Raw genomic sequence first — 25137 nt, forward strand, 5'->3', positions numbered from 1 at the left:
TGATATGACGTATTATTGGGCTGTGAAAACTAAGAATCTAAAGTTAGATCTGAAGCTTACGCTGCATGTTACTATTGCATGGTCCAAATGAAACAATTCCAACTTGTTGCTTTCAAGGGGCAAAACTGAAATTTGTGTTGTGTTGTGGGGGGAACCTATCCGTTGTTATTTGTGGACCCCTCCCCAATCCCCCGCTTATTCATGGGTTGTTGTTTTTTTTTTTTATCTGATCCCGTGCTTATTCGCGTTTATTTTTTATTCAAATTCAAATTTCTTTCATGTGTCAACTAATTGTGGATTTTCAGGGGTCACAAAATGCACAGAATGGCTATACCCAGTAAATGCAAGGTTGACATCACTGAAATACAGTGGTGCCTTGAGATACGAGTGACTGGACTTATTTCAAGATACCAGCCATCCGCAATTTTCTTTTGCTGTGACTTGCAAACATGATGCTGTATGGTGGCAGTGAACTCAGCTTACTTCACAACGAGCAGCAGTTTGGCAGATAGTGAACAAAACTTCCAAAAAGAGGGTTCAAGCACTCTAATGCTACTCCTACTTAAAGTTTACAATCAACTAAATATAAAACAAACTATAAGGTGTGTATTCAAAACAACCGCAAAATGTTGCATTCAAATTCATTATCTTAAAAACAGACAGGATACAGAATAGCATCTACTCAAAGTGGCGGCGGTGTTATAAAACAGACTGCACTGGAACAAATGAAATCGGATTTGGCCACTTGTATCAGCAATGTAAATCCAGTCTAAAAAAACTCTAGACATGAAACATAAATGTCAATGTCGTACATCTCATTTGTGACAGCCAGCTAAACACTTCAAATAGTATCCAGGTCAGACTGCATCTAACAGGAGGGAAACCAGTTCTAACCGGCCTACTACTACTCAGAGAGCGATCCCACAACCTGTGTTTCTCACATGTCCCTGTAATTATGAAATAAAAAAGCATGCCTCAACAATACAAACGGATTAAGTGTTTTTCTAAATGCCCGAAGCTGTGGCTAAGAATACGTATAGAAATCAACATCAATGCTTTTTTTCCAGGGCAAAGGGGTGTGTCTTGGCCAACGAGCTAGGTGTTGACTTCAACGTGAGCTAACACCGAGGAGGAAGTTTGCAGAATCAAAGAGTGACCCTCGTCAATGGCTTTTAGACTGCACCGCCTAACCGTAACTCACTGAATATGAAGGCTCTGAGAATGGTAACAGAAAGTGTTGGTAAAAGGACTGTCACAAAAACAGTAAAAATTTCAAGCCAACATCTCTACACAGGCCTGTAGGCCACAGGAGGAAGTGGTAGCAGCCTCAGGCCTTTTATGTTCTGCACTGCAGTTAGCACTTCAGCAGAGTGTGGGGACAGCGGCTCCTTGCCAAAAAGTGTGTGCACCAAGGCCTGCCAGCCTGCTTGCTCTCCCCGCCCACTACGAGGACCCAAGCGTGAGCGGTGGGGCGCCAGTAGGCGTGTGTAAGGTGAGGCTGGTGGGCGGGCGGCCAGGCTGGAGCTTCCTGACATGGGAACCCGCTGCATGGCAGGATCAAGCTGACTGCCGAGTGAGTCACCACCCCTCCCACAAGCCGACAAAGTCAGTTCCTGTCCACTGCCACCAAGCCTCTTATGCTGTACCATGGAATCCAGTACGAGACAAAAGTGTTCAAAACAGCACAATACCTTTTTGTTGTTGTCAGTGTGTTCAAGTGAAGGCAGCACAGAGTTTCAGTGTTTGCACATCTGCCTCACAGTTCTGAGGTTTTATTGTTCAAATCTCAGCTCTGGACTTCCTGTGTGGAGTTTGGATGTTCTCCCTGGACCCGCATGAGTTTTCTCCAGGCACTCCAGCTTCCTCCCACATTCCAAAATCTTGCATGTTAGCTTCATCTAAGACTAAATTATCCATATGTGTGAAAATGAGCATGAATGTTTGTTTGTCTATACTGTATGTGCCCTTGCGACTGGCTGGTGACCAGTCCACTGCATACCCTACCTCTCGCCCAAAGTCTGTTTTGATAGGCTCCAGCTCACCCGCGGTCCTAATAGAGAAAGATGATGTCTGGGATTTTAAATTTTACGATGAAGGGATCAGGCAATTTTACAGGCCCTGAAAACCAGAGCTGGTGGTGCTTAGATCAGTCAGGTATGCACATTTGAGCACTTCCTTCCCTATCGCATTTAAATAAGCAACAGGAACAGGAATTTTCCACACTGGAGCGAGTCACAAGTCAGTAGCAGGAACATTATCTTCCGAGTAATGTCCTGAAGGTCTGGTCCCTAACCAAAACTCTGCATTAAATGTATCAAACTGCCCAGAGCTGCCATTATGAAGCCTCAGATCTAATGGGAATTTGAACCTTTGATCTGTTTAGGGTTGTGTGTATTTGCATTTTATAATGAGATTAGAGCAAATGTCCAGGCCCCTCCAGAAGGCGGTTGTGTGTCCCATCTTTGTACACCGGTCCATTTTGAGACCAAAGCGATATTTCCCTTTTTCCAACATCACACAGGAGTGCTGGCCTTCAATAAAAATAGGGTGTGATTTGCTATTTGTTGGGTAATCATTGCTAATCCACATTTCTGCTCATTTTCATTCAAGTACAGGTACACAAGAGAAATCATGAGAATCACGGCCATAGCAACAACCTCCAGGTTATCAAATTACTTGAAATGCCGTCCAGATTTTTACTTGCAAGAAAATCAAGAGGGGCTGTGGGAATTACGTGAGTTTTACCCAAGTGAGCCTTCAAGCAGCTGAGAGGCTTTCAGTTGACAGTGGAGGTCAACATTTGACAGCCGATGTGTAGCTAGCTAAACATCTTTCTGAGCAGATTTAAGGTCAGTCTTAACTTTTCAGACTGGATAACCTGGTTTGGTAATCAGAAGAACGTGTGCACATGGTTAGTGACAGAGATAAGAATAGTCAGGGTGTGTTTCTTAGTATCAGTACCAGTACCAGTTGGAGTACCAATTTAAGAAGCTGTAAGTTGTGGGGTTGTCAATATACTGTATTTTATAATATTTGGCCCTGTGTTTTATAATATTCAGGTTTGAACAATTATATGGAGCTAGCACAGCAAATACATGCTGAACAAAGGTAGAACCAAGAGTTGCAATGCAGCAAATATTCATTTTATTAGTGACACCCAAAACAATGTAATGACACGCAATACAAGAGCTGTCATACTCTTATAAATATCGTTGCAGTCAGGCGGAAACCACCTTTGTCCAAATATGGCATGCTTTTTTACACAGATCAATACTAATGGTCAGTCCCCACGTGTTCTGTTATTTTTACAAATTATTAACCAATCTAAAGTGTTATCAAATAGCTTGAGGGCTCTCTTGGACACTGTCTGAGAAGTGTTGTACAACCAACCAAGTTCTCCGTGGGAGCTTTGTAACATTATGTCGCCTAAAGATTAAAGGTCTGTATGTTTTCTTGAGACAATGAGTGAAAATAATTAGGTTAGAAACATTAGAGTAAGCCTGTTTTATTAAAAATGGATATCGTAACGGCACAGTGGATGACTGGTTAGCACATCTGCCTCAAAGTTCTGAGGACTAGGATTCAAATCGGACTAGGATTCAAATGTTCTCCTCATGCCTGCGTGGGTTTTCTCCGGGTACTCCGGTTTCCTCCCATATCCAAAAAACATGCGTGGTAGGTTGATTGAAGACTCTAAATTGCCCGTAGGTGTGAATGCGAATGATTGTTTGTTTAAAAGTGCCCTGCGATTGGCTGGCGACCAGTTCAGGGTGTACCTCGCCTCTTGCCCAAAGATAGCTGGGATAGACCCGCGACCCTTGTGGGGATAAAGCAGTACAGAAAATGGATGGATGTACAACCCCAATTCCAATGAAGTTGGGACATTGTGTTAAACAAATAAAAACAATACAATGATTTGCAAATCATGTTCAACCTATATTTAATTGAATACACTACAAAGACAAGATATTTAATGTTCAAACTGATAGACTTTATTGTTTTTAGCAAATAATCATTAACTTAGATTTTTATGGCTGCAACACGTTCCAAAAAAGCTGGGACAGGGTCATGTTTACCACTATGTTACATCATCTTTTCTTTTAACAACATTCAATAAACGTTTGGGAACTGAGGACACTAATTGTCAAAGCTTTGTAGGTGGAATTCTTTCCCATTCTCCCTTGCTGTACAGCTTCAGCTGTTCAACAGTCCGGGGTCTCCGTTGTCGTTTACGCTTCATAATGCGCCACACATTTTCAATGGGAGACAGGTCTGGCAGGCAGGCCAGTCTTGTACCCGCACTCTTTTACTACGCCGTGGCTTCGTAGTGCAGAATGTGGTTTGGCATTGTTTTGCTGAAATAAGCAGTGGCGTCCATGAAAAAGACGTTGCTTGGATGGCAGCATATGTTTCTCCAAAACCTGGATGTACCTTTCAGCATTAATGGTGCCTTCACAGATGTGCAAGTTACCCATGCCATTGGCACTAACACAGCCCTATACCATCACAGATGCTGGCTTTTGAACTTTGCGTCCATAACAGTCCGGATGGTTCTTTTCCTCTTTGGCCCGGAGGACACGAGGTCCACAATTTCCTAAAACAATTTGAAATGTGGACTCGTCGGAACACAGAACACTTTTCCACTTTGCATCAGTCCATCTTAGAAAAGCTCGGGCCCAGAGAGGCCAGCGGTGTTTCTGGGTGTTGTTGATAAATGGCTTTTGCTTTCCATAGTAGAGTTTCAAGTTGCACTTACGGATATGGCGTCGAACTGTATTTACTGATATTGGTTTTCTGAAGTGTTCCTGAGCCCATGTGGTGATATCCTTTACACATTGATGTCGGTTTTTGATGCAGTGCTGCCTGAGGGATTGAAGGTCACGGGCATTCAAGTTGGTTTTCGGGCTTGCCGCTTCCATGCAGTGATTTCAAATCATTGTATTCTGTTTTTATTTATGTTTAACACAACGTCCCAACTTCATTGGAATTGGGGTTGTATGTTCCACGTACAGTATATTGAGGAAAGAGAATAAAATGCTACCATAGCACACTTGCAGAGATTTATAGAAATAAAGTGTTCCATATTCATGTTTAGGGTTAGTTATTTTAGAATTGTAATTCCAGAAGTGTACCCAGGAATTAACTTGCCTCTCGCCCGAAGATAGCTGGGATAGGCTTCAGCACGCCCGCAACCCTGGTGAGGATAAGCGGTACAGAAAATGGATGGATATAGTAGCTGTCATGCTTAGCTGCAGAAGGAAGCCCGTCAGCCACGAAGGTAAGTTTCATGAACTCCTATTACGCTGCTTTGTCACATCATCGTTATATGTATTGCATCACTCATGGCTCTTAGACCTTTGAAATACAGTTTGGGAAGATTACCAAACTACAATCATTGGCTTTTTCGTTAAGTATTAAAGCCTTTTCTCGTCGGTGGCTTTGTGTGAGCGCGGACTTTGACTTTGGTTACGAGTCACACGATTGGCACCAGACATTGGCAATGTTTTAGCAAATTAAATTAGCGATTAAATATGACTATGGTTAGATGTTGAGTTGAGGTTGGTAGGCAACAGTACAGTATATGATAATTATATATACAGTAATACCAGCTTGAATGACGTGGCATTGACTAACTCAAGCGAGATGATGTTTTTTTGTTTTTTTTTATTTGCTGAAAAGTAAGGATTTTGGAGATGCGAGGATTCCGCACGACAGCGACAATATGTTGGTTTTTAGGAGGCAAAAGTACAGTGGAACCTCAAAATTTAACACCTTAAAGCTTCTTCGATTTGTGCTGCTACCACAGAAAGGTTCCAACAGTGACCAACAGAGATAGTAGATATAGATAGTAAAATCCTTATAATGAGGAAATGGACCTGTAATGTCGGAAAGGTAGTGCACACACATGACTGTCCTAACTTAGTACAATATTACTAATAATAAAAGAATGTACGCTGGAAAGTGAGCTATGTTTTACCACTTGTTTTTGACATATTCAGACCCTCGCAGTCGCCTTGGTCTCTCATGCAAATTAGCCCTGTGGTTGGTGGGTCTCTGTCCAGGCTTCTCTGTAAAATAAGGCTAACTCTATATTAAGTTGATAAAAAGAATAAGAGGGCAGAATTTTTTAGTTTAAAACAAGCTCATGTGTGACGTTACTCAAAACGTCTGCAAATCCTTTGAGACTTCATGCCATTCTCATTTAAATATTGAAGTCTACAACTGGCTGCTCAGTACAATATGGGAAATAACAATTAATTTTGCCAAGCAGGTGTTCACATGAATACAATGTCCCTCTCCAGCAGGTGTCTCTCCTGTAAAATTTTCAAAGGGTAAGTAGTTTTACTTTATTTTAGTTTTTAGAGGGTAGCCTCTCTTTAAACTGCTATTCCATTTAAGAACACCTTACTTAAAGCATTGCCTCTACAATTCATATAGATTTTGCGATCCAACAATTTTAGCCAGGATCAAATTCATTCACTTTACAATTTTTCTGTGGGAAAAATTATCAAAAGGACAGAGAGTCAACTGGCATCATGGAAACAAATTGTGCTACACTTTAGAGGGTCTACTGCATTGTACTCCGACATGTATATGATTAATTAATTAATCTAATTAGAAGCCACAAAGTGTTTATAGTGTCTGCAAACTGTTAATTATTCCAAACAAGCATGTGATGTTTAGCCAAAACATCTTAAGTCCATTTGAAATTCCTGACACGGCATCAGCCAACGTTTATAAGTTTTGTTTTTTAAGGGGGAGGACTGACAAACACATCGATACAGAATATTTCCATTTCAGAGAGAAAGCTTACTTTTCATGGACAAGTCACTAGGAATCCTTAAATCTGAAATGTCCTCAGGCTACTTGGCCACCCTCCAAAAAGCAATGCCTCCCATACAGAAGAAGAATACAGACCTGAATCATACACTCTAAAGACTGCTAAGAACTGCAAAGTGCGAGGCGATGTGCTGAAGACTGCATTGAACAAAATTATCCAAAAGGATAATCACTTTTCCGATTCCACTTGCCCAAAAAGGTGACTTTCACAGTTTTAGATTTTCCGGAATTATCTGAACATGGCCCCTGACCCATTATTTCTTAAAGGTGCAGTTTTTTACAAGCTCGTGTTCTCATTAGTGCCTTAACATGCGCGTGACCGGTCCCAAATTTCAGCAGTTGACGTCTCCAGGAGAACAGAGGAGTGATGACTACATCCGACCTACATTCACCACACCCAGGCAGCAGGCACGCGTGCTTCCAATCATTACGTACACAAAAAAGCTGAGCTCAGTCCGTTAGTATCATAGGGAGGGCAGGGAGGACGCAAGTATACTGGATCCTATGACATGATTGTAATACAGGAGAAACACCAAATTATTTGTTCACGAGTGACAAGTACAGGCGCATCACAATAAAAACAAGAAAAGTTCATCTGTTTCCATTCAAAAACTGAAACATGTCTTATACATTAAAAGCTATCCATCCATTATCTTCTGCTTATCTGGTGGTCAGGTGGGGGGCTAGTGTAAGAAGCTAACGCAGCGGTCTGCATCTATTCAGTGCCCCTTCTTGTCAAACATTATGAAAAGAATGGGCAATCAAATCCACGACACAATCGCATATGTTCTAAACCAAAGTCCTTTGTTCACAATATTAGGCAATAATACAACAGGTAGTTCCAAGTCCTGACAAAGCAATTTGACAGGACAACAACCATTTCATGAGTGATGATATACAGTACAACAGCACAGAGACAAAAACAATATAGCACTCCGCCTTATAGGTATTCTAAACCATTTATTTGGCCTACATAAAAAGTCTGTGGTTATATAAGAATACTTAACATTGCCAAGATGGATATATTTCCAGAAATAACATTTGATTTAAAGTATGACTGGTCATCAGATGAAAATGATGGCAAGGAGAGAAGCCCGAAGATGTCAATGCAAACTTCCAGGTGTGCTCATGTGATTAAATGCTAAATTAATGACACATTAAGTGTGCAAACAGGAGCACATACTTGGCAGATATGCTGACGCAGCTAACGAGTGCATAAGTCACCGTGGAAAATGGCTTAATTTAGCATTTTCTGACTACTTTGTGTGAGTTTTGCTCACCGTGGAGCGCCCACTAAAAGGTGCAATATGACGCAACTTAACGTAAAACAGACAAATTGTCCAACTCTCTTCTTAAGAGTGAAACAGTACAACACGCTTCATTTGTTAATATTTTTTTTGTCTATGTTGACGCTGATTTTGGCTAGTTAGCATGGTGCGCTAACAGCTAAGTCCGCAGCTCACACCACTGTTTCCAGACCTATTTGTGTTGGGAGAACCAGCTTTATTGGCCAAGTATGTTACAAGACACACAAGGAATTTGTCTCCGGTACTTGAAGTCACTCTAGTATGACATCAAACAACCAGTATGGCGAAATATACTTATATAATGTATAATATATACTTGTATAATATATTTAGGACATGAAAAACACAAGGGTAATGAGCAATGAAAGTGTACCACTAGTCTGGTAATACTCATAGTGAAAATTGTGCAAATGAGCCATGATTAAATTAAGAAAACCTCAATTCGCTGTCATTTAACAGACATGTTAAAAGGAAAGGAAAAAGCGACCAAAAAAAAAAACATTGTAGGGATGGTCTGGGGGATCCGCCCCCGCAGAGAATTTTTTCTATTTTAACATAAGTTAAGGAATCTGGAAAACTGTGAAGAGTACAACAAAGCAAAAAAGAAAAATCTTTTATTTACACCGCTGAAGTACATGTTGAGGTACAACTTTAAGATAAAATTTAAATTTGCCTCATTTTTTTGTTTTGGCCTCCAATTTGAGCTCGGCCCATCTCCACATGCGCCTGTTTCAAGCTGCGCCACATGAATAGCATCCTCCTATTTAAGCACTCCCATTCTGGAAAAGAATTGACTATAATCAATGTCTCTTTCGCTTCATTTTTTACTATTACCAACTTCAAAGGCTAATCCCAAGTGCATCCTCCAGGAAAATATTAAGTACAATATTTTTCAGTTTTTATTGGCCATTTCTGAATTTGAAGTTAGTTCATTTTGTGTTGTGACACATATGTGAATCCCTAACATCACTCCGTCGCTTAATACATTTAACATTAACATCCGTAAACTAATTAGATAATTGTAGGCGCGTTTCCTAATTAATACAAGATGTACTAGCAGATCAACCCGTCGCCGGTGTTACGTGTGCTTCGCGGTTCCGCTGGGACCGCAACCAGAGCCACGACCCACAGCACATCAATGCGAAAATCCAAAAGACCAGTGCAACAAATACGACACTGGCTGATCTGATGAGCAAAAATGTTGCTTAAACGTAGCAATAGAGGATGTCCGCTCCACAAGTGGGAAGAGTAGCCTCATATTGTACTCAAGTAAGAGTACAGTTACTTGACAATAATGTGACTCAAGTAAAAAGTAGTCTAAAAAAATGACTTGAGTAAGAGTAAAAAGTACACAGTGAAACAATTACTGAATACTGTAAGTACTGAATAAAGAGTGAGTAACTTCAGATTATTATTTTTTTTTTTTACCACAGCATGAACATCAATTAAAAAAATTACAAAATAAAATGTGAATGTACAAATTCTGATGTTCCTGTGTGTGCGCGTGTGTGTATGTACAGTCATAAGTACAAAGAAAAATCTACAATTTACTGCACGGTGTTTTATCAAGTTATAAATGAGCTGAAATATCCACGTTTGGGCAGACGGTGCCAGAAAAATACTATAATACATGAAAGCTGTTGTTTTTGTTCGTCTAAATGTAAACATGAGTAGCGTGCCGTTGCCTTCATGGTAACGACGACCTTCCCAACATGGCCACCACGTAGGTACGACGATCAGCGGGGCTGGCTTATCTAGTGTTAATACCTATGCCCGAGAAGCCCAATGCAAGACGTTGTGTGAGGTCATGTGACTTTCTTGTGTCTTTCTTGATTGGTGAACTAGACTTAAACGTCACTAGCGCTTAAATTTGATTGTCACAAACAGCGTCCAATGTGGAAGTCGAAGTCGTAGTCTCGCGCACAAAATAGTTGATAAATAAGCAATAATTGATAAATAAAAGTAACAAGCGACATTTAGATCATTGTAACGGAGTAAAGGTATTGATAGTTCTTAACAGCAGAAGCGGCGGAAGTGTATTCTCTGGTCTCCTGTGACTTATCCAAAGCAGGTCCCGAGCACACAGGCGGAACCTCAGGCCGATGCGCTCGCATATTAGTCCGGCGCGGAGTAATATTCGGAAATTACATCTGTGTGTGGATAATGCGTCGGTTTAACTGATGTAGTGTTTCGCATTTGTGGGGTAGTTCTACAGTTGCAGCCCACATTTTAGCATTTTTTCACCTTCTAAATTTTCCTGATTTTGTGGACGGAGCTAAAAACTAGCCCCGTGACATCACAGGGCTGGGGCGTATACCCCACTACATCAAAACCAAGCGCCCTTATTCCATGCAGTTGCCGTTGGGTGGAATTGCACTTCCTTGTTCATAAATAACTGCACCCTGTTCTACCAGTATAGCATCTAATTGGCCAAGAAACTATGCCCACAACTCTAAAAAATACATTTTCCCTGAAGTGTAAAGTGTTTTGTGTTATTTGGGCAACCTGTCTTGCCATCTGGCACACATGCACGCTGTGTTGACACTGAAGGTCCAGCACAACAGCGTTAGTGCCGTTAGCCTCACAGCCCCCTTCCCTCCTTCGGGCTAGAGTGAGGAGGAAAAAATTCATCCAGGAGGACCGGAGAGCATCACGTCACTTTGGCCGCTTATGGAGCACTATTCTGTGGCCACCGAAGCGCGTTGTCCACTGACTTTCGAAGGAGGGAAAATTGTCCTTACAGCACGGCTTATGGTCATAATACCGGCACAAAGGCTGCTTCTCTGCAGCCCGTGAAAGCGTGTGATATCTCGGTAGCTGGAAAGGAGCCGTGAGAGAAGTGGTACGTGTATTTGACTGACAGAGGAGGCGGGATTTTCAGAGCTCTTCGTGACACGCCCACAGCATCTGCAAACTGTCTCAATTCTTGACCATTTTCAAGCCTGAACTCATGTACTTTGCAATTTTTTAATTAATTCATTCATTCACAGGCTTGTTAAGACTTCTTTGTGATGTGTCAAATTTAGAAGACATTTTTTTTCTCCTGTTTGATTGCACTTTAAATCTATTTACCCAGTTTCACATTCACATCTGTTAAAAGTAGCCGCTAGCTGCCGTCAAAGACAGGCTGGGACCCCCTGATCGGCTCAAACACGTAGGGTTTGACCACAGGTCTACTTTCAGCCGGCTCATGTGTTTATAAATCCTCATCCTGCTCATACCGAAAACGTAGCTCCCCAGTGTCCTCCGTTGCATTGACCCAGTAGTGAGCCCCTTCTAACGTCTGTTGCACAGCTGTTAAAAGTAGACTTTGTGGTGGATAGAGTAACTACACCCAGGATGTCTCAAGATCGGCAACGTTCGGGAGTGCTCAATAAAACCAAATTTTTAGCAAATTTATGGTTGACAACTTGCTGTAAATGACGTGTATGTATTACAGAACATATTAACAATGCAAATATGAATTGTTTTAACTGATCGCTATAAAAAAAACCTTTAAATCAATCAATCAATATTCTATTGTGATAAAACGTTTTTCTTTTTAGAATTCAAGAGTGAAATAAAGAGTTCTCATTCATATCAACTCACGATAACATTTAGGCCTCGGGCCGGTTGTTCAAAACTCGGTAATATTTAACCACTGGTTCAGTAGACTTAACCGACCGTTAACTTTAACGGCACACTTATCTTGTTGTCCAAAACTCTAGTAACTTTAACCGGGTGTTAACTTGACGTTAAAGTTAACACACCTCAGGGCCGCCGCTAACATTTTAACAGTGTGGTTAACTCTCGAGATGGCGTTCGCGGCTAACAATTCACTTCAAACTTGGTGTGTATCATCTCAAGACATGGGACATTAAAGGTTGGGAAAATAACATTTGATAGATTTATTCAATAAATAAGACATGACTGTGATCTATTTGGACATCTGAACGATCTTACAGTCAAAAACAAATATTGGAACTAGACAAACATTGTGTCTGTATGAAGCACCTGTAAAATGTCTATATTTTCCTTCTCCACGGTAACTTGAATAACAGTCTAAAATTGTATTCAATTAGATATAATGTATATTCAGGACCATAAGGCGCACTTAAAAGTCTTAAATTTTCTCCAAAATGGACGGGGCGCCTTATAATGCGGCGCGCCTTATGTGTGCACCGAGTTCCAAAATCTATAAATGTTGTTGTGTGATGAGCACTCCGCTTGACTGACTGGGAGCATTTCCTGCCAACACGCTGCTTATACAGAGGAAAAGCAGCCGTGGCTGAGGACAGCATGCAGCCGTTAAAGGGGGAAGGACGCGCGTGAAGGAGGACGCTAAAGGCACGTCCCCAGTAGGTATACAACGCCGGTATGTGCATTGTGCAAAACAACATCGGTTTGGCTAAGGACCCCCGAAAATGGCACCTACGAAGAGATACGCTTACGAAGCACAGTTTAAACTGCAAGCTATCAGTTACGCGGAGGAACATGGAAATTGAGCAGCCGCGAGAGAATTCAAGATTAACGAAGCCATGGTTCGCAAGTGGAGGAAGCATGAAAACGAGCTTCGCCAAGTCAAGACGACGAAGCTGAGTTTCCGCGGAAACAAGGCGAGGTGGATTTTTACAGAGCAATTAGTGTAATTTTTCGCACTGTTTTGATCCGTTTTCTCCTATTTGCAACAAAAGTGTTTCGTCTGTCTGAGTGATGATGCAACCGATAATTAAGCGAGAATGAAGGGAGAAGAAATGAGAAAATGATTTTCTAAAAAAAAAAAAAAAAAAAAGCCCAAGGAAGAATAAAACGATTAAAAATAATGTATGCATTATAATCTCAACCCTTACTTACACACACAGAAAGACACCTTCATACAACCATCTATACATGCGCCAGATCTTGTCGCCCCAGGAAATGGGCTTCATTCATCTTGCTTGACTGCAATGAAGCAGTGCCTAAGATTCTATTTCCAATAAACGTCGACTGATTGGAAAACTCATTCTAACATCAATTTCCATCTGGGCCCTTTAAAAGGCAATCAGCATGGCTTCATCTCCGTATATCACGGGCTCCTTAAGATGATGACACAGCACTGGCTCGCTCCTTCTGCATAATGGCCTTCTCCTATCAAGGCATCTGAAATGAATAATACCACCCATGAATGGGCTATTTAGTGCGTTAGAACAGACAGAAGCCACTTCTCTGAATATTAATCCTGAAGTTTTACACTTTCACTCAGCTTTGCCGGGTTGAATCCGTTTTTCATTTGGCCGCGTGAGGCACTTTGTGTGATTTGGTGACACTTGTGGTTTCTCTTGATGCGTTTTGTCATAGGCAGCAATGTTGATTGGTGATTATTCGTACATTACTTTGATGTCCTGTGCCCACAACACACAGTATTTAAGTCAAAATATAGAGACTTTTATTACCACACTGGCAACGTCTTACTACATAATGTAAATAAATATTGATTTGCTTTACAAACTAGAACACAATCTGCTGTGTGACGCTGGTTGAAGTCGTTCTAATTTCAAAGGCAGGGTCTTAAAGGGGCGGTATTATGTAAAATGTACTTTTTAAATGTTTGTATACAAATAGTTGGATCCCTTGAATGCATGCCCACCCATCAAATGTGAAATTAAACCAAGAAAACCCTTTGTTATCTACCTATTTCTAAAAATGTATCAGTGAGCAAGCCATTCAAAATTTTCAAATGCTGTCATCCCAGTTCAGCTAATTTGTATAATTACCGCCCCCACACAGTTGTTCCGCTCAACGATTTGACAGCTAGGCTCCCTGATACGCCATTATCAAACAACATGGAAGCTAGAGCTACGAATGAATCTGTGGTGATTCGGATTCACTAAAATCGGCATGAAAATACGAATCCTGAATTAGAATTGTTCCATTTGAACCAAAACAAATAAAAAATATATACTTTTTACTTTATTCTGACAGGAGCTGAAATTCTGCTACTTCCGTTGTTTTACGGACGTCGCCATTTTGACATAGTCCGCGTTATTTCAACGCATGTACGCATTGTAGCTTCACCGATATCGCCATAAAGTTTCATTAAAGAAAAAAAAGAAAGAAAATGAGCTCCCCGCTGAAGGAGGCTTGCATTTAGGGTAGCTCCAATGAGCCGCACGGATAACATGGAAGCGCCACAACGAAAGCTGAAAAGGAGCCATCACTAGGGCAACCATAGCAGACTGAATGTTTATCCAATACAGAAAATCTAAAATCTTTATCCTCTGACTTTTAAATAAAAAGTTTCCATAACCTTTTGGTTGATGATTTTTTTGAGCAGTCGAATGCATAATATTCTACAAGAGAAGGCCAAGGTTCCAATGATGTTTCTTACCTTCCAGCCACTTCCTGCCTCTCTGTAGTAGGGAAAGTTATCACAGATCCACTGGTAGATCTCGCTCAATGTCATCTTCTTTTTTGGCGAACTGTTGATGGCAAAGGTAATGAGGCTGGCGTAGCTGTAGGGCGGCTTGCCATCCTTGTGCTGCTGCACCTCCTCTTGGTCCAGCGTGGTGTTGGGATCCAGAAGGGTGCTCTTCTTGCCCATGCCTGGCCCATGGCCATGCTGGCTGTCAGCCTTGCGGATGGCTGCCTGCATGGTAAGCTGAGGAAGCCAATCCATGGAGGTCAGACTACTTTCCAGCTCCGACGTCATGGTGACAACAGGCCGGGCAGCAGGAAGGGGGAGGGGGGGGTGGGGAGGGTAAACCCTAAAGCCTGAAGGTAAACCGGTGGCCTCTGTAGGAGCTTGATTGACTGACTGGTTGGGAGAGGAGCAGGTGGGGCTGATAAGCTGGAGTCTGGGCCCTCAAATCAGGACATTAGCATGCTGTCTTCTCCAAGGCGAGTCTGCAAAAACACGATATAGACATGTTTGCATCAGTGAAGTAAGACAATAACCAGCACTACTTTAAGATTGTCTTATTGCTAGTATGGTATGGGAAATAGAGAAGAACAGCACTTCTGGGCTTAATTATTAACAATTCTAGCAAGCAAGTTACTACCCAGTGGAAACCCGACCAAAAGGACTTGCATGCAACCACCAAGCTTAGTTTTGGATTCCAGAAACTTCCAGTTCTGTGATTCCACTGATCCACTGCAAGGTATCATTGGTCAGTTTTCCACTTACAAAATATAGTACCGCATGAAACTGCGTAAGCAACGGCACATTGAACACCAGTCGGAACGTAACACACATTACTTCTCGGCATGTCGCTGCAGACCATGGTAAAGAGGCTCATTGTATTCAGATGGGCAGTAAAAAATAAATAAAAATGGACCGCTGCAGCAAAGTGCAGACTGTGGCGTATAATGCTGTAGCATCCAGAGATAAGGAACCACAACAGGGTGTGTTCATAGTTCCCATTTCGAGCCATGATCCTAAATCCAGCAGGGCGGCCACGATGACCAATCTTGCTCGACCAATAAGCGACGAGCAATGGCTTGCGTTAATCGATTGGAATTAGTAATGCACGACTGGAACACCAGCTGACCAGGTACTACACATAGCACTTACTAGCACCTCGGTGTGCTAATGGAAAAGCACCAACAGTGAGTAGTAGTAATTTTGTGAATTTCCATTGTGGATAAACAAAATATCTACAGTATCTAGTTCTAGCTAGAGTATTGTGTAAATTACATAGGGACAGCACATTGGATAGTGGTCAGCACGTCTGCCTCACAGTTCTTTGGTTCGGTTTGAAAGTGTGGCGTTTTCTTCTCCGGATACTTCAACTGTCTCCCACATTCCAAAAACATGCATGTTAGGTTCAGTGAGGATTCTAAATTGTCCATGGGTGTGAATGTGAGTGTGAATGCTTGTTTGCTTATATGTGCCCTGTAATTGACTGGTGACCAGTTCAGCTTCTCTCGCTAAAAGTCAGCTAGGATAGTCTCCAGCCCACCGGTGACCCAAATAAGGACAAGCACTATAGAAAATCAATGAATGGATGTTAACGTAATCAAACATTTTGAGTTTGTTATCATGGCTATTCGTTGAAAAGCATCTATCTCCAATTCGGTTTTTTTTTTATTCAAAACATTCCTTTTTGGTGTTTTTCATCTAAAAAATTTGGAGATACGGGTTTTTTTTATTGGACTGTGACAATATGTTAAGTGAGCAAAAAAACAGAAGTAGTTTGCATGTTGTCTGCACATGCTTTTACTGGCTGTGCAGCAGATTACTAGACCACCACCTTCTCTTCCACTTGCTGCTCTCAAAGCTGACTCATAGCTAAGACTCCATCTGCACGAAGGGAGAAAGAGAGAGAGAGAGAGAGAGAGAGAGTAAATGCTGGGCAATTGTTTTCACAACTGCCAGCCAAATGGGCCAATGGCTCAGGAAGAATTCTGACTCTCTTGTGGCTAGTAAAACTCCCTTTCCCCTCCATCTGCCCTGCCTTCCAGTTTACCCGCCCACTTGCCTTGCGAAGAAGCCTTTGCCATAAACAAGGTAGGCAGTGTCATCTTGCAAACTGTCCTCCACCCAGTGTGTGTCTGCAACAGCCTGTCTCGCTGTCCTTTCTGGCACACTGCCCTGCTTGTCCAAAAATAGAGAGGCGGTCTAGATAAGCCGTAACTTCTAAATGTAGGTGACGACGGCTATCTGTGCAGGGGAAAAGGAGTGGGATGACACCTTGAACTGGTTGACGGCGAAAACAATCTCTTACCATTATGTGTGATTTTTATTTATTTATTTTTCCAGTTTTGTGTGTTTCGGGCTGGGAATAAACACAGTCTCGACCGTCCTCAATAGGCCAAACACTGTATCCTTCAAAACTAGTCTTTGTGCGCAGTGTGAAATTGTATGCCATTCTTTTGAGAGAATTTGCGAACAGTGATTCAAAAGTGCCTCAAGACAGAAAGCGCTATTGTACTGAATCACTCTGATACCCAGGATCAAAATGACATTTCAACTCTTTTCACTTACGTCCAAGGGCCTTGAAAGAGACATTCTAACCCACCTGAAAAAGGCCTTCTGCCACTTAGGTGACTGAGGTCAGCAAAGGATGCAATCCAAGCAAATATAATCTAAATCTAGCTGCAAATCAAATCTAAACCTAGCTGAGAGTCCAATTTAGTTTTCTACCGAGCGCTTAATCGTCCACCAAGGGTGATTAACCATGGGCTCTCTTTAGACCGTTTTAATAGACTAATAAAGTGCTATCTTTACTCACATGTGACCTGATGTATGAGTTTTTCGAGATAGAACGCATTGCTTGACCCATTTTTGCAAGCAAAAATTTGTAATACGAGCCCTAGAGTGGCAGTGAACTCAACTCACTACACAACAAGCAGCAGTTTGGCAGATAGCAAAAAAAAAAAAACACCAAAACCTCTGTTCATCTGCAAAAGAAACTGAATGTGGAAGGAAAAAAAATCAGTACAGTGTAGTGTTGAGCATCGTTGGAATTCGATTCCGGTTCCGATTCCTTAGTTAGATTCCGGTTCCAAACGATTCTCAATTCAGATTCTTTTAGGGGGCTGGGTCAAAAACATTTGCATGGTTTAAATAAAGGGTGTCCAAAATATGACCATCCATTTTCTTAGCAGCCTGCAGCATATACTAAAATAAACATTTGACTCGAGGTTCTTTCTAACCAGTATCAATATCAAACCTATCAACTAAAAGGCAATGTGTGTGGAACTAACCCAATTGACTTAATATTCATTCATTAATGTTTCAGCTAAAAGTTAAATATAGCATTGTTAAAATAGTTATTTTAACTGTTTTAACTATTTCATTGTTTCACTCACCCAGTTGACTTCACTGATAGCATTGTTAAAATAGTTATTTACCTGCCTGTGTATTCTGTTTCATCGCGTCAAATGGTTTATATGTGCAAGTTTTAACTTGACCTTGTTTTGAGCTTGTAGCCTTTTATTTTGAAGGGTACGCATCAGAACTCAGCATTTTGGCACGAAAAGTAACTTCACACGGCATCGGTGATTGTTTTTTATTTTTTGTTTTATTTAATGGATGGCAAAAAATGCTATAAAACGCTGATTCCTTTCCCGACCCACCGATGAGGCACAAGGTTAAGGCTTCTTTATACTCGCGCGGACGGCGACCGCGCTGAGGTCACTGCGGCTATCCTGCACGCAGTTTGCCTTTATACTCGAGCGCAACCCATGCGTGCTGTTTTGAAAGTGTCCTTCAGTTCTTCTCCAAGTCGGGGGTGTCGCTACGGCTGATATTGGCTAGGACGCCACAGGGTGGAGTTTCCTCTGCATTTTTTGGCCATTTCCGGTAGCCGTTTTTACTTTCCTTTCCGTAACAAGGAACAAAGCAGCAACAATGCCGACCGTGGAACAGAGTCTGCTAGAACAAATGGACCAAGATGACCAGATGATATGTTTAATTATGCTGCAAAATTGATTGAGAAGGCAGCGGCGTAGGTGCTATGTGGAACCGGGAGGAACGCTGACTACATCATCACAGCACGTGACTAAAACGGACCAATCACGAGAGATGATCTCCGCAGCATTCTACGCGCAGCAACAATTTTTGCCGTGTGCGCGTCAAGCTACGCAGAGGGGCCGCGCGGGCCAATTCATCGGTCACATGATGCAATGTGGGCGTTGCGAGCAGCCGTTTACCTTGTTAGGTGCCTCAATGTTGGCATAGACGTATTTTATTGTTTCACTCACCCAATTGACTGAGAGTTGACTTCACTGAAGCTCTGCGCGGGCCAATTCGTCGGTCACGTGATGCATTGCGGGCGTTGCAAGCAACTGTTTACCTTGTTCGCTGCCTCAATGTTGCCATAGACGTATTTTATTGTTTCACTCACCCAATTGATTGAGCGTTGACTTCACTGAAGCTCTGCGCGGTGTTGGCTTCGGCTCAGAGCGCGTCAGACACTACACATCGTGAAAGCCTCCTTTGCACAATGTAATCTTATTCCAAGTGTTGCACTGAGCGTTCTGGCCATTCATTTAAAAAAAGTTAAGACTCACTTTTGTTCGCCGCCACCGCCATTGGGCACAAGCACGTAATAGTGCGTGTTCTTCTTTGTTGGTTTATGCCGCTACTTCGTTGCTTTTCAAAACTTCTTCACGGCTGGAGGACTAGGCATCGAAACTGGGAACCGAAATTTTTACATTTGAACGGTTCCTGGAAAACCGGAATTCTCGATGACTTACGACTGCACGAACTTAAGAGTTTTCTGAGCCGTCGTCACTCAGTCGATTGTTTTTTGCTTTGTGTTGTGAGACAAAATTTGAGGGACAAGCGAACTTCAGATACGCCATCGCTAAATGCGAACGCCACAACATCTGCTCAGCGCCCCGCATCTCTCTCACAATTTGAGATATAATTACACTGAGTTACGGGCGCAGTCACAGAACGAACTAACTTGTAAGTCAAGGTACCACTGTAATTGTGGGACAGGTTTGGCAGAAAACAGTCAGAAAATGCAGGAAATGCAGAAGAAATGGAAAATCTAGTTATGTTAAAAAATTAAAATAAATAAAATCCAAAATCCTATTTAAGTGTAATGTTGATACAGGAACATTACCACTAACATCATTAAAGGAAAATTTTGCACTTGTCTCGCTTTTTCACTCAGTACATCATATGGAAAATCTTTCCTCCAGTAATATAAGCGAAACAAAATTCTCTTGTGATCACTGCTGTTTTATTGTGTGGAAAGGAACTAAATCAATAGGGAATCAGACCCAAGACTTTTGTGGAACTAGATGAACTACATACAGACCGTTTGGACAGCTTATGGCGCAGAGGACCCCTTTAGCCCCGTCCGTCCACACTTTTGTACCGACTGCCAGTCTACACGGTTACGACACCGTAATCAAGTTCTCAGATACCGCAGTGAGAGGCCCGATTAGTAACTTACCATGAGTCGGTCTTCTGGTCGAGGATCAGCGTCTGACAGGGTAATGTGAAAATAGCAGAGTGGCCATGAACACCCAGATCAAGGAGCTCATTGTGGACAAAAGGGACGTAAACACATGCCTCCTTCTAAATCAACAGGGTTGAAAAGTACATGCGTAGCAGCCAACTACAGACAAAAGTTAAACCCAATATTGTAGAGCGCGAGCATTAAAAAGTGAAATGATGCCTTTTTTATATATATCCCAATTCACAGGGAACTTACAAACAACTGAAGCTACTGTAATTTGCATATCGCTCAAGTATTTTTTATTCTTTATTCGGCATACATTTGGGTGGGAATTTGGGAGTACAACTCCAATTTATCGCAGTGGATACGTTCCATACCCACCCGGCAATTGGTGAAAATCAATTGGGGTGGGCAAACGTTTTGGCTCAGGGGCCACATTGATTTGACAGGCGGGCCAAGCCAGGACCAGATGTTTACATATAAAAAATAAACATAACTAGGGTCGCGGGCGTGCTGGAGCCTATCCCAGCTATCATCGGGCAGGAGGCGGAGTACACCCTGAACTGGTTGCCAGCCAATCGCAGGGCACGTACAAACAAACAACCATTCGCACTCACATTCACACCTACGGGCAATTTAGAGTCTCCAATTAATGCATGTTTTTGGTATGTGGGAAGAAACCGGAGTGCCCGGAGAAAACCCACGCAGGCACGGGGAGAACATGCAAACTCCACACAGGCGGGACCCACACAGGCGGGACCGGGGATTGAACCTGGGTCCTCAGAACTGTGAGGCTGACGCTCTAACCAGTCGCCCACCGTGCCGCCTTGTTGGTGTTCATCACACACATATTTAGAGCCAAACACCTCCAGCATCCTCCGGATTTGGGGAAATTTGTCAGCGCTTAATGTAAGTATAAAACTCATCCAGTTTGAGAGTTGAACTTCTCTTTTAAGACAGTATCACATTGGAGATCAATCAGTTTCATCTACAGCTCCCGTGGCGCTGTTTCAGGGTCTTGTGGGACTGAATCTGGCAGTTTGTCAGATAAAGGTGTTTTGCTGAGCCTGCAAGCTTGATTTTAACCGCTGAGCCGTAGCCATCAGTTCCTGCGTTGATTGGCTGTTAGCATTATCAGCAAGCTTGGTAGAAAAGTGACGGCTGATGTTATATTCCTCTAAAACCGCAATGGTTTCTTAACATATTAGACATACAGCCTTTGACCGGACTACAGCGAAAAAATATTTAGTAGTCCATTATATATTAAACATTCAGCACTCACTGTCGACTTTACTTTTGTTTGGCACACTCATGGTTGAAGAAGGGTTCAGAGCAGTGGCAGAGTAAAAACAGAACAGCCAAAGTCAAGTCAATGTATCACTGTACCTACTGCGCTACCTGGTGGAACCACTGAGCATTACAGGAAAGCTTGGTGGAACCACTCGGCATTACAGAACAGCCTGGTGGAACCACTCGGCATTACAGCATAGCCTGGTGGAACCACTCGGCATTCAAGGACAAGGTCAAATGAATATAGTCATGATTTTGATATGATTTGGGCGATTCTGTACCAATTTTTGGCGGGTCGGATTGAAATGATCAATGGGCCGGATGTGGCCCTCGGGCCGTAGTTTGCCCACCTCTGATCTAGCAATACCATATAAAAACACTTTTAATAGTGTGCTTTAAACACATTTAAATTTTAGACATATTTTAAACACACTTAACATTTAATCACAAAAAAAAAATGGCAAAAAATGTATAGAAAATACAGTACTGTGTGAATCTGTGTTAAGATACATGGGGTGAGACATCGACAAACTCCTCCGACAACCCCAATTCCAATGAAGTTGGGACGTTGTGTTAAACAAATAAAAACAGAATACATCAAGCCATCCATCCATTTTCTGAGCCGCTTCTCCTCACTAGGGTCGCGGGCGTGCTGGAGCCTATCCCAGCTATCATCGGGCAGGAGGCGGGGTACACCCTGAACTGGTTGCCAGCCAATCACATACAAACAAACAACCATTCGCACTCACATTCACACCTACGGGCAATTTAGAGTCCCCAATTAATGCATGTTTTTGGGATGTGGGAGGAAACCGGAGTGCCCGGAGAAACCCCACACAGGCACGGGGAGAACATGCAAACTCCACACAGACGGGACCGGGGATTGTATCCCGCTCCTCAGAACTGTGAGGCTAAAGCGCGAACCAGTCGACCACCGTGCCGCCAAAAACAGAACACAATGATTTGCAAATCATGTTCAACCTATATTTAATTGAATACACTACAAAGACAAAATATTTATTGTTCAAACTGATAAACTTTACTGTTTTTAGCAAATAATCATTAACTTAGAATTTTATGGCTGCAACACGTTCCAAAAAAACTGGGACAGGGTCATGTTTACCACTGTGTTACATCACCTTTTCTTTTAACAACATTCAATAAACGTTTGGGAACTGAGGGCACTAATTGTTGAAGCTTTGTAGGCGGAATTCTTTCCCATTCTTGCTTGATATAAAGCTTCAGCTGTTCAACAGTCCGGGGTCTCCGTTGTCGTATTTTATGCTTCCTAATCCGCCACACATTTTCAATGGGAGACAGGTCTGGACTGCAGGCAGGCCAGTCTAGTACCCGCACTCTTTTACTACGAAGCCACGCTGTTGTAACACATGCAGAATGTGGTTTGGCATTGTCTTGCTGAAATAAGCAGGGGCGCCCATGAAAAAGACGCTTGGATGGCAGCATATGTTTCTCAAAAACCTGTATGTAGCTTTCAGCATTAATGGTGCCTCCACAGATGTGTAAGTTACCCATGCCATTGGCACTAACACAGCCCCATACCATCACAGATGCTGGATTTTGAACTTTTGGGTCCGGATGGTTCTTTCCCTCTTTGGCCCGGAGGACACGACGTCCACAATTTCCCCAAAAAATTTAAAATGTGGACTCGTCGGACCACAGAATACTTTTCCACTTTGCATCAGTCCATCTTAGATAAGCTCGGGTCCAGAGAAGCCAGCGCCGTTTCTGGGTGTTGTTGATAAATGGCTTTTGCTTTGCATAGTAGAGTTTAAATTTGCACTTACGGATGTAGTGCCGAACTGTATTTACTGACATTGGTTTTCTGAAGTGTTTCTGAGCCCATGTGTTGATATCCTTTACACATTGATGTCGGTTTTTGATGGAGTGCCGCCTGAGGGATCGAAGGTCACAGGCATTCAATGTTGGTTTTCGGCCTTGTCGCTTACATGCAGTGATTTCTCCAATTCTCTGAACCTTTTGATGATATTCTACATTGAGGAACATTCTCCTTAAACTGTTCGACTATTTTCTCACTCACTTGTTCACAAAGATTCAGGGAAGCTCCTTTTATACCCAATCATGGCACCTACCTGTTCCCAATTAGCCTGTTCGCCTGTGGGATGTTCCAAACAGGTGTTTGATGAGCATTCCTCAACTTCCTCAGTCTTTTTTGCCACCTGTCCCAGCTTTTTTGGAACGTGTTGCAGCCATAAAATTCCAAGTTAATGATTATTTGCTAAAAACAATAACATTTATCAGTTTGAACATTAACTAGCTTGTCTTTGTAGTGTATTCAATTAAATATAGGTTGAACATGATTTGCAAATCATTGTATTTTATTTATGTTTAACACAACATCCCAACTTCATTGGAATTGGGGTTGTACATAAGTGTTCATTGTGTGTATGTTTTTTACTATTCTCCTGGTGTTCAATAAACAGCTGAAAAGTCTGTCGCCGACTGTGGCTCTCTGTTCTCACTTTACAGTAATTAAGTTTACTGTCAAACCTCAGAAAAAAAATATTGTCTAAAAACATGTCATATAGTGGGGATGTGAATGATGAACCGTGATACAGCAGGAGGAATGGGTTTCAAGGTACAGTGGTGCCTAGAAGACTAGCTGCCAAATGAGGCAATCCAATACGAAATCACGAGTGCCACCTATCACTCTTCCACAAATTTAAGGTAACATTCATATATTACTATAATGCTGTATTGAAATTAACTTTTGCAAGAGTTAGCGTGTTGCCAATTGGTGAAATACTACGCTGCTCAGGCAGATAACTAGCATGGTTAAAATCCTTTTTTTTCCACGCTCTGATGTTACTTTACAAAGCGAAGAGCAGAGAAGAAGCTACTGTATTCAGTATTAAAGTCATCATCTTGAGCGAAACGCGCAACAGCCCTGTGTACCGACATTCATGAATGAAACGTGTCCCCCTTTTTGAAGTTTTAGAATGCATTCTTTTTCAGATTTTCAGAAGTTCACTCAAAGAATCAGTGTTGTCTTATAAAAACAAGTGTATGTTTTATTCACTTGTATTGAAAAGTTTAAACAGCCCAACAGATTTCTTAAAATAACAGTGACCATAAATTGTATTGCCCTATAGTTAAGAAATGTTTTTATTGTCTAGTGTTTGACAGATAAAACGTTTTATATTAAAGAGTAAATTTTTGCGAGTGGAAATGAGTGTCATAGAAATAATGATCTACTAGGCATCCATGAGGCACAGCAGGAAAAAAATTCTAAATGGAGCAAACTGCTTTGGCGTCAGCCGGTCAGAGGAAGTTTGCGTTTGCCAAGTCCATTGATCTCTAACAGCGGGAGGTTAGCGGAGGCTCAGCAGCCAATTCTATATCTGTTATGGGTACAGACATGAGCAGATGATTAAGGCATTTTTTTCCCATGTCAACAGAATTCCAAAAGGGACAAGGCCAGATCTAGCTTGGTGTGATGTTCAATGAGGTGGAGTATTTGCCTGTCGTATCTTCATCAAATTCTCTTGTTTTCCTTCAGAAATTTTACATTGGGTACCATGCGTATACACTCGAGCTCAAAAATATTGGCACCACCCTATTTTTGAGAAAGAGAATATATATGCTTGATGCTTGCGTGGGTTTTCTCCGGGCACTCTGGTTTCCTCCCACATCCCAAAAACATGCACGGTTGGTTAATTGACAACTCTAAATTGCCCGTAGGTGTGACTATGAGTGTGAATGGTTGTTTGTTTGTATGTGCCCTGCGATTGGCTGGCAACCAGTTCAGGGTGTACCCCGCCTCCTGCCCCATGATAGCTGGGGTAGGC

General features: G+C 42.0%; 1 protein-coding gene across 3 annotated transcripts in view; it reads right to left on the bottom strand.

Moving 5' to 3' along the window:
- foxj3 (forkhead box J3) overlaps window positions 1-25137 on the bottom strand; it is a 168489-nt gene that overhangs the window by 84606 nt on the left and 58746 nt on the right. For all 3 annotated transcript variants that reach the window (XM_061786217.1, XM_061786214.1, XM_061786216.1), the window contains one exon: window positions 14494-15008. In XM_061786217.1, the coding sequence (XP_061642201.1) occupies window positions 14494-14814 (321 nt within the window). In that variant the 5' untranslated portion in view covers window positions 14815-15008. The remainder of the gene's footprint in view (window positions 1-14493; window positions 15009-25137) is intronic.

Source organism: Phyllopteryx taeniolatus, chromosome 9 (assembly GCF_024500385.1).
Source record: "Phyllopteryx taeniolatus isolate TA_2022b chromosome 9, UOR_Ptae_1.2, whole genome shotgun sequence".
NCBI lineage: Eukaryota > Metazoa > Chordata > Actinopteri > Syngnathiformes > Syngnathidae > Phyllopteryx > Phyllopteryx taeniolatus.